This window comes from Ovis aries, chromosome 24 (assembly GCF_016772045.2).
Source record: "Ovis aries strain OAR_USU_Benz2616 breed Rambouillet chromosome 24, ARS-UI_Ramb_v3.0, whole genome shotgun sequence".
NCBI classification, from domain to species: domain Eukaryota; kingdom Metazoa; phylum Chordata; class Mammalia; order Artiodactyla; family Bovidae; genus Ovis; species Ovis aries.
Window position 1 is genome coordinate 10,504,044 of NC_056077.1, and position 12,468 is coordinate 10,516,511.

Below are 12,468 nucleotides of genomic sequence, written 5' to 3' on the forward strand. Positions count from 1 at the left end.
GGGCTTCAGAGTAATTCTAGGGTCTCATTCCCCAAGATTCTGACGTAGGAAGGCTGTGGGGTGGCCCTGAAACCTAGAATTATCCCCCATCTCTGTACTTTTGAAAGAATTGTCCAGTGGGTCCCATGCATCCGCCTCTGAGATTCTACAATGAATGTATCTTACCACAGATCTGGTCTCCTGTCCTTCCCTCTTTCTGCCCATCAATCTACCTTACTTTTCTTCAATAAGTTTTTTAAAAAATTAATTAGTGTATATTTTGGTTGTGCTGGGTCTTCCTTGCTGCTTCCCTGTAGTTGCAATGAGCAGGGGCTGCTGTTCGTTTCGGTGCAGGGGCTTCTTGTTGCAGGGGCTTCTCTTGTTGCAGAGCACAGGCTCTAGCAGTGTGGGCTGCGGTAGTTGTGGCACATGGGCTTAGTTGCTCCATGCAAGTGCGATCTTTCTGGACCAGGGATTGAACCCTTGTCCCCTGCATTGGCAGGCAGATTCTTAACCACTGGACCACCAGGGAAGCCCTCTACCTTTTTTTTTTTTTTTTTTAGTTTAAATATTTACCTGTAGTTTATTTTGGTTTTTCTAAATAGACAATCACAGCTGCAAACAATAGGATTTTTGTTTCAGCCCCAACCCTCAAGTCCTTACAACTTTTTGTTCTCACATATAGACCAGAAATGCCATTGTTGTCATTTAGTCGCTAAGCTGTGTCTGACTCTTTGCGACCACATGGAGCACAGCCCACCAGCCTCCTCTCTCCATGGAATTCTCCAGCCAAGAATACTGGAGTGGGTAGCCATTCCCTTCTCCACAGGATCTTCCCAACCCAGGGATCAAACCCGGCTATCCTGCATTGCAGGCGAATTCTTTACTGTCTGAGCCACCAGGGAAACCCCTTTTTGACAGAACCTGTACTTAAAAAAAATTTCCCTGAGGAATTCACCTTGGTGATGACCCAGGATAGTGGGTAAGAGCCCACTTCTCTGAGGTCCTGATTATGGAAAGATATGAAAGAGGGACCCTTTTGTCCAGGTCCCGAGTCTTGGAATCCCTAGCCCTACCTCTTACCAGCTGTGTGGTTTTGGGCAGGTTACATCACCTGTCCATACCTCAGTTTCCCCACCTATAAAATGAGCTTAAGAAAAACACTTACAGACTTCTTTGGTGGTACAGTGGTTAAGAATCCACCTGCCAATGCTGGGGACATGGGTTCGATCCCTGCTCCAGGAAGATCCCACATGCCTCGAGCCACAACTCCTGAGCCCAAGCTCTAGAGCCTGCGAGCTGCAGCCACTGAAGCCTGAGTGCCTAGAGCCCATGCTCCACAACAAGAGGAGCCACACAATGAGAAACTGCGCACCACAACTAGAAAGCGACCCTGGCTTGCCGCAACCAGAGAAAGCCTGTGCGTAGCAACAAAGACCCAGTGCAACCAAAAATAAATAAATAAAACTTTGAAAAAGAGCAGTTACATCTTAGGGTTGTTCTGAGGAATTACAGACTCTGCACATAAAGCACTAGGCATGGTGATTAGTATATAGTAAGCGCTCAGCTAATGACAGCTTTTGCCGCTTTGTAGATGTTCCGTTCAGTTCAGTGCAGTCGCTCAGTCATGTCTAACTCTTTGTGACCCCATGGACTGCAGCATGCCAGGCTTCCCTATGCTTTACTATCTCCTGGAGTTTGCTCAGACTCATGTCCATTGAGTTGATGATGCCCATCCAACCATCCCATCCTTTGTTGTCCCCTTCTCGTCATGCCCTCAATCCTTTCCAGCATCAGGGTCTTTTCTCTCTTGTAAATCCTGTTTTTGCCTTTGTTCCTTGACAACAGTCACAAATCAGTGTCCCTTCCAAACATCTCATCCTCTGTTGTTCCCTTCTCTTCCTGCCTTCAATCTTTCCCAGCATCAGGGTCTTTTCCAATGAGTCAGTTCTTCGCATCAGCTGGCTAAAGCATTGGAGCTTCAGCTTCAGCATCAGTCCTTCCAGTGAATATGTAGGGTTGGTTTCCTTTCACGTTGACCAGTTTGATCTCCTTGTTACTGCATGGATGATCTTTCAGAGCAAATTCTTTTCCTTGGACATTAGGGTTTGGTTTTGTTCCTGGCAATCAGAAGCATTTTTGATTTGATCTGGTGAATGAGTGGGTTGAGTGTGAGGCCAAGGCACAGAAGTTCCCCTTGCCTTACCTTTGTCCTCGTGGCAGGAAACTCCCTTCCAGGAGTTTGTGGTCTCACTGGGAAGCTGGGGCCTGGGAAGGCCCTGCACAAGGGTGGCTCCAGGCCCCAGGTAAGGGTGGCAGGAGGGGAGGGAGATAGCCCTCCACCAAGGGAGGGCTTACCCAGCATGTGTTGGCAGACCCCTAGTGCTTCTACTCACGACAATATTTGAGACACCCATTGTGCAACTCCTAGAACTGGTGAAACACTCAGCCCAGCCCTCTGGATATTTTGCAGGAGGTTCCAAGGAGCTTTCCATAAATGAACACGCAAGCTGCTCAGTGCCAGGACCAGAGTTCACCTTCTAGGGGCCTCACTTGCAGACTGGCTGCCCTTGGGCCAGGATGACCACAGGCTGCGTTTAGGACCACAGAGTCTTTGTTTGTATGTTTGTCTGTCTGTTTTAGGGGCTTCCCAGGTGGTGCAGTGGTAAAAAAAAAAAAAAAAAAGAAGAAGAAAAAAATCTGCCTGCCAATGCAGGAAATGCAAGAGACACAGTTTTGATCCCTGAGTCGGGAAGATCCCCTGGGGGAAGAAAGGGCAACCCACTCCAGTCTTCTTGCCTGGGAAATCCCGTGGACAGAGGAGCGTGGCCAGGCTACAGTCTCCATGGGATTGCAGAGTTGGACACAACTGAGTATGCACACACACTGTTTTAGAGTTGAATATATTGCCAACTCTTTTTTAAATGTGGAGATTATACATTAAATTGTTAGTGCTTGGACCCACGTTCTCATGTGGCAACCATTGGCTGAGTGTGATCAGCCCCTCAACTGGGGCCTGCGAAGCCCAGCGTGTCACTGCTCCACCAGGGTTAGCTGCTCAGCCGCTGTTGGCCCCAGAGTTTGAACCTTTGGTCTGCTGGTGAGACAGACTCAGACTCAAGTATTTATAGTTCAAGATAGAACATGGCGAGTCTGCAGATGAGGGCAGTGGCTCTCAGCAGGGGGTGATTTCACACTCCAGGGGACACTGGTGACACCTGAAGCCTCTTTTTGTTGCCACCTTGGGGACAGTGCTACCAGCAGCTAGAGGTGAAGGCCAAAGATGCTGCTCAATATCCCAGAAGGAACATCGGATGACTCCCTCAACACTGCATTACCTGGCCCCAACTGTCACTGGGGCTGAGGCTGGAAAACCCTGGACTGGGGTGTCAGCTGCCTGGTCCGCAAGGTAGGCATTGACTCCAGTTGTGGGCTCAAGAAGGGCTCCCTAAAGAGAAGCAGTCCTGGTGGTGGCAGGCACATGGTGACTGAGCCAGCTGGGAGAAGCTGAGGGAAGGCGTGTCGGGCAGAGAGAAGCATGAGCAGAGAGGTCTGGAGGCATCTTTGATGGGAAGGCGGGATGCAGATGTGTGTGGTCCAAGGAGCATGAAGTGTGGGGTCAGATGGACTTGGATTGAATTCTGACTCTGCCCCTTGCCATCTGTGTGGCCTTAACCTTGTCATTGGCCTGAACCTCAGTTTCATCATCTGTTAAAACGGGGATAAAGAGTGAGGTCATTATGTAAGCACAACCTCCTTTATTCCCACTCTTCTGTTTGCACTCTGTGTCCCAGCTATTCTAAAATCTTAGCTGTTTTTTTGGTGCTTCCTTCTCTCTCTCCTTTCTGGGCCCTCCTGGTGCATTTCACTCTGCCTGGAATGCTCATATTCCAGGTGTAGGAATGACACCATCAGGAGGTTATAAACTGAGCACTGATATGTTCAGGCTTGTGTGTGTGTGTTTTGAATATTATTTATTTATTTGGTTGCTCCAGGTCTTAGTGGCAGCCCCCAGAATCTTCGATCTTTGTTGTGGCACGCGGAATCTTTCATCGCGTGTGTGAACTCTGAGTTGCAGCATTCGGGATCTATTTTCCTGACCAGGGATCAAACCTGGACCTTCTGCATTGGAAGCTCGGAGTCTTAGCCACTGGACCACTAGGAAGGTTCCCAGACTTGTGGGGTTGTTTTGTTTTTCAGCTTCAGCATAGGTATTTAATCTCAAAATCATGATCCAGGTCAGTTCTAAGGAAAAAAAAAACACAGACCTCTCAGTCACACTACCTAGTTACTGGTTGTCAAGATAAGCAGTCACATGGTAAAGGAAACTGAATAATTTAAACTGAAGGAAGAGGAAAAGTCATAAAGCAGGGTAGGTCAACTCTATATAAGGTTACAGCAGCCTCTGTATGGGTGAGGGAACGCTGACGTTAGGTCGTGCTCAACACTGTTGGCTAAAGCCTTCTTATGGCCAAAGCAAAGAAGCCCACACTGTTTTTAAGCCTAGAAGTTGATCTAGTCTGAGAAAATCTCAAAGAAAGATGATCTGAAGGGCTAGGTTCCCAAGCAGAAGAAACCATACCGCAGCAGGACATAGTGGGTGTGGCAAAAGCAAGATGATCAAGATACTGTGATCCCTCCTGAAGTTTAAAAACCAAATGGGCCCCAAATCAAAGTCTCAGGTACCAGTCATGTCCAAAGAGTAGGGAAGGAAAAGACTCTCAGGTATGGTACAGGCTGCATCTTCGTCCCAGTTTCTCCTTCTTTCCTTCCATGTCACTCGCCCATTCTCAGGCGACCCATTCCAACTCAGTTCTGGGTCGCCCCTTCCCTCTGCCTCAGTTCCCCCTTCCCTGTTCTCTTCATCCCTCTCACCTAAGATGCTTTCCCCCTCTGGGAGGGCTTGCTGCCACCACACCCAGGACCACCTTCGCACCCACCTCAGAGCAGCTCCCAGGTGGGATGCACGGTGCACCCACTCCGCTTGGGCGGGAGCCCCAGACCTGCGTTTGAAGGCCACTTTCCTGGCCTTCCCTGGGTAAGGCCAGTAGAGACCCATCAGTTAGAAGGGGTGAGACTCTCTCTTGGTTAAAATCCCCACTTCCTTCCAAGTTAGGAATCTGGTTACTATACAGCTTAGGGTTGAGGTATAGAGCCCAGAACCCTACAGAGGCTACTTCCAGGAAGGCTGTAGGCAAGCCACCTAGCTTCTGTGAACCTCAGTTTCCCCACCTTTGTAGTACAGTCTCCCTACAAAGCTGTAAGGACAGAGCCTTGTTCAGTATGTCTTCTTCTTGTTCATTTGCTAAGTTGTGTCTGACTCTTTATGATCCCATGGATCCCAAGCAGCATGCCAGGCTTCCCTGTCCTTCACTATCTCCCAGAGTTTGGGCAAATTTATATCCATTGAGTCAGTGATGCCATCCAACCATCTCATCCTCTCTCGCCCCCTTCTCCTCTTGCCCTCAGTCTTTCCCAGCATGAGGGTCTTTTCCAATACATCTTAGCTGCTTTATAAAAATTGAGCTCTTGATGAAGACTCTAAGCCTGGTATTGCAGTAGGTCCCAGGAGGACAGTCTCCTGACCACTGGTCTTGACTTAAAGATTGGTTGGTTTAGGATTTGACTGATTGAGGACATGCAAGTTTTAGGGAGCATTTGGGCTTCTCTTGTGGCTCAGCCAGTAAAGAATCTGCCTCCAATGCAAGAGACCTGGGTTCAAGCCCTGAGTTGGGAAGATCCCCTGGAGAAGGGAAGGCTACCCACTCCAGAATTCTGGTCTGAAGAATTTCATGGACTGTATAGTTCATGGGGTCGCAAAGAGTCAGACACAACTGAGCGACTTTCACTCCACTTCTAGAAATTTATCTGAAACATGAACAAAAAGAGTAGGTTCACTGTAAGTTTCACTGTAACGATTTATAAAGTGAAAAACTGGAAATAGCCAATGTCCTCCTCTAGGTTATTGGTCATGTAGGTGATGAGACAAATAGAATCTTATACAGTCACTCAAGGGGAAGCAGAGGGATATTTGTTGATATGGAAAGATACTTATTATTAACTGAAAGCAATATACAAAACAATATTTGTGTGTATATGTTTTGAAACCTGGATGCTAATACACCAACAGTGGGTGGATATCTCTGAATGATATCTACAATTGTTTTCTGATTCTAGATTTCCTTTCCTAAGTTTTCTATAATGAAAATGAATTCCTTTTGTGAAAAATATAGTAATATATCTTATTAAATTATTTTATAATGTTATTAAAGTATAATAAATAAACATAGTAATAAAAGAATGGGCAATTTTACTAGCTGTACGTGTCCCTCTCTCCAACCTTCTCTCTCCACTCGATTCCTGATAACTGACAATAAACATAGCTTCATCATTGCTACTGTTCATTTCAGCATTTGCTAGTATTTATTAGCTTCAGTCGGACACGACTGAGCCACTGAACTGAACTGATTGGCCTCAGAGAACCGTACGAGGCCAGGCGATGTAAAGATGAATTCTCACATTCTTCAGATGATTTGCGTGCACGCCAAATTTTGAGGTACGTGGAGACAAGGAGTTCTTTACCTCCCTCCTTCATTTATTTTTTCTCTTTTAATTCATTTCATCCATTCATTCCTAACTTGGGGGGCGGGGCGTTTATGGGGAGGGGCGTTTATTTACCTCACGTACGCAAGCGCACGCCTGTGCTGGGGGGGTGGGGCCGCTCGGCGTGGCGGCCCCGACCATTGGCCGGCCCCGCCAGCGCGCCCCTGATTGGTAGCCGCGGACCTGGCCTCCCGCTCATCAAAGTTGGCGGGAACGCGAAGGCGGGGCAGAATGGCGGCGCCCACGGACTCGTTGTCCGTCAGCGGCCCCACGGCCGTGAGGCTGCCTCGGTCGCCGCCGCTCAAGGTGCTGGCGGAGCAGCTGCGGCGCGACGCGGAGGGCGGCCCGGGCTCGTGGCGGTTGTCGCGGGCGGCGGCGGGCCGCGAGCCGCTGGAGCTGACGGCCGTGTGGATGCAAGGCACTGTGGTGGAGGCCGGCGGCGGCGAGGCGCGGCTGCGGGACCCAAGCGGGTCCTTCTCGGTTCGCGGCCTGGAGCGGGTGCCGCGCGGGCGGCCCTGCCTCGTCCCAGGTAACAGCCGGATTTGAACCCTCGCTGGCCCTCGGTTTGTACCGCCCGAAGGCGGGGCCAGGCCGTCCCACCTCCAGGTCTTTTGCAGTGCTGCAGCAGCAGCATGGTGGTCACCAGGCTCCATACCCTTCCTTCCTGCTCCTTCCCAGCCAGGCGCCACCCAAGCCGTTCTGATGATAAGCATCACCCGCAGCCCATTTACAAAATACGAGTTCCTAGGATTGCACCAGCCTTTCCAGCTGGAATCTCCGGGAGAGGGACCCCCCAGCATCAGGAACAAAGCCTCCTCCGCAGGCGTGATTCCCCTCCCTGCCTCAAGTTTTGAAAAATACCGTAGTGGGGAACTTCTGTTCATCCCTAATGACTGGACTCAAGGGTACCTTCCTTAGGGAAGCTCTCCCCACTTCCAGGAGTCGGGGGGGCCCTGCTGTACCCCTGCCTCATGGGACTGTCAGGCTGTAGTCACTACTCTTTTCTTTTAAACTGTGCACATTTGAGCGTGCATCAGACTTACACTGAGGGCTTGTTAAAACTGCTGGCAGGCGCCACCCTCACAGTTGGCCTGGGTGGGGCTGAGAACTTTCTAACTTTCTAACATCTAACTTTCTAACCATCTCCCAAGTGTGGTCTGGGGGCCACACTTTGAGAACCACCGGGCCAGACTATCCCAGGGTGGGGTCTGTGTCTTTCTGACAACTGTTCTCAGCATTAGATTGAACTGGCTCGGGCCCTTTTCAGATGTTCTGCCTGGAGAATTGTTCTTTCTGGACTGCCTTTCAAAGGGACTAATAGTTGCTGCCTGTTGTGTGGATTCAGTAGATTTTTAAAATGGCCTTAGCACAGCTCCTAGGTCACAGTGAGGGTTGTGACCATTGTTTTTTACGATGTGATGCTCCTGCAGGCTTCTCTCCCCACCCCAGCCCCATCCTTCAGCCTCCCTCTCTGCCCTCCATTGCAGTGTTTATCTAGACATGGTCTGCAAACCTCAGGGTGCCACCTCTTTTTGCTTGGCCTATGAGCTAAGAGTTGAGAAAAAACGAAAGATTTCATGACATGTGAAAAGTATAAGAAATTCAAATATCTGGATCCATAAATAAAGTCTTCACGGAACACAATCATTTAGGTATTGTCTGGGGCTATTTTCTCATTACAGCTACAGACTTGAATAGTTGCACCAGAGACCTTGTGACCTTCAAAGCCTGAAATATTTAGTATCTGATCCTTTACAGAAAATGTTTTCCCGCCCTTGGTGTAGCACGTAGCCTGAGCTGTTTGGTGTCTTGGTCCGTAGGCAGTGCTCTTTGAAGGCAAGCTGGGACTGTCTCCCATGGGTGGCTCCAGCCCTGGCATAAAGTTGGTACCAGTCGGTACCTGAGTGGGCTTCCCTGGTGGCTCAGACAGTAAAGAATCTGCCTGCAATGCAGGAGCCCAGGGTTTGATCCCTGGGTTGGGAAGATCCCCTGGAGGAGGGCATGGCAACCCACTCCAGCATTCTGGCCTGGGGCATCCCAAGGACAGAGGAGCCTGGAGTGCTGTGGTCCATGGAGTTGCAAAGAGTTGGACAAGACTGAGCGACTGAGCACAGCACAGGTACCTCAGTGGTCACTGCACGTTGACGAACCCATCTGACTTACCCACTGGCCTGAATGCCTGCATGCCTGGACCTTGCCATTTCCTCTTGCTAATTAATACCAAGGTTTGATTGACAAGTTGGTAACTACTTTCAGACAGGCAGCCTGAAGAGTAAGCAAGCCAGTAAAACACAGAGTGATGTGTCATAGGCTTGAGCTTGAGTACAAGCTGCCGTGGGCGCTAAAGAGGGACAACTGATTCAGGCCTGTGAGGTCGTGATGAAGGCCAGATGGAAGGGAGTAAGTGGGGAAGGGAGGCGGCACAGTAGGGAAGGAGAGACAGTGGAGAGAGACTCATCAGGGGAGAGGCTGTGGGTAGAAAGAACCAGACTAAGTAACCAGATTGGCTGATCATGAAAAGCAAGAACAACTCAGTCCTTTGGGTTGTGTTATAACACAGCCATCTGTCTATTTGTGTTGTATGCCTCGGTGTGTGCAGATTTCCCATGTGTGGATTACCTCTCCTATTGGGATCTCTGTGGGTTTGTTCTTCCTTTCCTGGGTCTTCAGTCATTTTCCTAGGGTTCCATCTCCCCTAGTATTTCAGGCCTATTCAGAGGGGTATGTCAAGTGTATTTTTATAGTGAGCCTCCGTCACTGAGGAGCCCAGAGTCACTTGCTCAGGTCGAAAGTAGAGATGGGTTCAGGGAAACCTCAGTATGTACTACAAGAGGCTGATGCCCAGTGGTAAGGTATCAGCTCTCCTGGCTTCTTTCCGTCAGAGCCCTGGGGCCTGGGTGCAAACCCAGCCCTGATGTTGGAAGCAGTATGATTAAAGCGGCCTTGTAGGGGCACGCGGTGGAGGCTGGCTGCGTGCCTGCTTTTCCTGCTGTGTTTGGGTTGTTTTTTTTTTTTTTTTTACACAATTCAGTTTTGTGTGGTTAAGACTGGCCAAGTTTTGCTTTCAAGGAGAGCCACTTCCCTAAGGGAATGGGAAGAGCATTGCGGTTAATATGTCATGAGATCACTGAATGGCAGCCTGCCCTCTCCATGACTTGCTTACGTGTGCCCAGCTGTCGGCAGAAGGCAGTGGAGATTGGTCCCAGGCAGCTGGAACGATAGGCTGTTTTGGGGGGTGCTGCCCCTGCTGAAACAGGAGGGAAGGGGGCAAGGCACAACTTCTGAAAAAAAGACACAGCCCGAGGATACAACATAAACCAATTAGAATCAGATGCATCCAAGATGTCAGACAAGTCAACTTCAACTAGACCTTGATCCTCAATCAGCAAGTGAAATGACACACCCAGAGGCGCCATGACAGTTCCAAGGCTGACCATCAAAGAGCAAAAAGTAGGCTGTGGCCCAACCCCTGGAATTCTCCCCCCCTTCCCCAAAATAGTTGGAATAATCCTCCCACTCATTGGCCTATGAAATTACCCAGCCCATAAAAGCTAACCATGCCCCATTTTGAGGCTGTTGCACTTGCCCTCTGCAATGGCCTGCACTCTTGTCTGTGGAGTGTGTTTCTCTCTGAATCAGTCCACTTCTTACCTATCACTTTGTCTCTCACTGAATTCTTTCTGCGATAAGACATCAAGAACCTGAACTTCATTAGGTCCCGAAACCAGGTCTGTGATCTCAGTTGGAAGGCCATGGTTTTGGCTGGATTCGTAGTCCCAATCTGAGGTACGCGGTTTCACTGCCCAGTTCTTGTGGCAACATGAAGGGGAATTAGATATTTGCTTTAGGACTGTCAGAATTGTTGTTCAGTTTCTCAGTCGTGCCCCACTGTTTGTGACCCCATGGACTGCAGCATGCCAGGCTTCCCTGTCCTTCACCATCTCCCAGAGTTTGCTCAAACTCATGTCCATTGAGTCAGTGATGCCATCCAGCCATCCTCTGTCGGGAGTTGTCTGTGCAGAAAGAGGACCAGCCTTGTGCATGGAGACCAGTTGCAGGCTTGTGAATTGAGCAAGAACAGGGAGAAGGGAAAAGCTCAGGGCTTTCTGGCCCTGCCTTAGAGCAGACTGTCGAATTACAACTCATCCTCTGGTATGAGCATCTCTTCCATTTCTTCGGCAGGATAGCTTTATGCAGTGTGCTCTGATTTTAACATTTGAAAACCAGAAGCCAAAGTAGATACGGATGTCATTCTCCAGGTTAAATGTGGAATTTACTATCATTCTCTAGGTTAAATGTGGAATTTACTATTGATATATAAGTATTTTAATCACCTTGGCATTTTGGTATTTACTGTCTGCATTTTTTTTTTTTTGGTCTCCAGTTTGCCTCCCTGATAAAGATAAGCCCTCTCAAGGACTCCTGTCTCTGGTTTGTTTGTATTTTCTCTATCAGTGTGGACTTTTACCACCCAGCTTTTCTTCTTCCAGGAAAGTATGTGATGGTGATGGGAGTGGTTCAGGCCTGCAGCCCCGAGCCCTGCCTGCAGGCTGTGAAGATGACAGATCTTTCAGATAATCCCCTCCACGAAAGCTTGTGGGAGCTGGAAGTGGAAGATTTACACAGGCATATATATTCCTTAGATGATGTTGGAACCGGCGATAAAAAAAACAACTGAAGTTCTGGAACAACTTGCATTCTTACCATGTGGATTTCATAGACATCACTCGATATATATTTCTCAAAGGTTTATCAGAAAGCTTTGCTCTGAGGAGTCCAGATGCAAGACCGCTAAATGCTGGGACACTCTGGTGAACTCAGCCCCTGCTGCCCTTTGCTTTGACTGTTTGCTGATGAAAAGCAGATGTTTTGTTCTCTCTCTCTCTCTCTTTTTTTTTTTTGCTCTCTCTGTGTTAATTCTGTCTCCCTGAAGCACACAGAAACCTCATGGTGCATTTTCCAAGTTTTACAAGTGATGATGCTTTTTCCATTACCACCGCGGCCCTGTTTTACGAGGCCGAATTTGAACCTCAGTCACGGCCCGTGGAGATGAAAAGCGTGGTTATGGGCAGGAAAAGAGGCTGCGTAAAAAAGGAATGACCTCATGGCCCCACGTCTCCTCCATCCACAGCTTCCATATCCAGCCTGCAAGTCAAACAGCATTTTCTGACTGCAGGCTCTGGGGCCTCTCCTGCCCTCTTCCTGCCTCAGATGCCACTCAGCCCTAAACATGAGGTCCCTTCTCCGCAGAGCTGGACGTGGATGCCTGCCCTTCTTCCTTCCACTGGGGATGTTGAAACACCCTCAGAACTTCTTGTTGAAACAAAAATCAAGATGAAGAATGACTTGCAGGCATGAACTAAACTCCTGCCTCATAACTTTTGATGAGACGCCGCAAGGGGCAGCCTGCTGGTTAGATAAGAGTCTTCACGGTGTTTTCTGTCAGGAATGGAGTTTGGTTGTGATTGTATTGAATGTTGGGTGGCTGCTCTCTGCTTCTTACCCAATCTTCACTTTTCCTTCGATTGTAAATGTCAAGGGAGGGAGGGGGTCAGGTTTTGTTCCCCATTGCTATAGACTTTTGCTGGAGTTGATTTTCTACCACCAATAAATTGTTTCCTATGCTGTATTCTTTTATATAGATTTTCTTTTTTAGGCATCTTAGATTTCTATGGGGGAAGAAAAGCAGAACCTATAGTGAGGTACTTTATATGCCCTCAGTTTTCCTGTTATTAACATCTTACATTGGTGTGATACCTTTGTTAAAATCAACGAGGCAGCGTTGATACATTATTATTAACTCAAGTCCATCGATGAGATCAAGAGTCAGTCTTTGTGACATACAGTATGCATAATATATCTATCATTACAGCATCATAGGGAATA

At 48.6% G+C, this 12,468-nt stretch overlaps 1 protein-coding gene across 1 annotated transcript; it reads left to right on the forward strand.

Moving 5' to 3' along the window:
* Positions 1-6,779: 6,779 nt before the first annotated feature.
* On the forward strand, positions 6,780-12,211 carry RMI2 (RecQ mediated genome instability 2). Its single transcript, XM_004021173.6, has 2 exons — positions 6,780-7,111; positions 11,073-12,211. The coding sequence occupies exons 1-2, from the start codon at positions 6,814-6,816 to the stop codon at positions 11,258-11,260; spliced, it is 486 nt and encodes a 161-aa protein (XP_004021222.3). The 5' UTR covers positions 6,780-6,813; the 3' UTR covers positions 11,261-12,211.
* Positions 12,212-12,468: the final 257 nt, after the last annotated feature.

Excerpts from the sequence above, each read along its gene's own strand:
- RMI2 (XM_004021173.6), top strand. The coding sequence starts at position 6,814 with ATGGCGGCGCCCACGGACTCGTTGTCCGTCAGCGGCCCCACGGCCGTG. Across the intron at positions 7,112-11,072 it reads GCGGCCCTGCCTCGTCCCAG|GAAAGTATGTGATGGTGATG; the intron begins GTAACAGCCGGA and ends TTCTTCTTCCAG.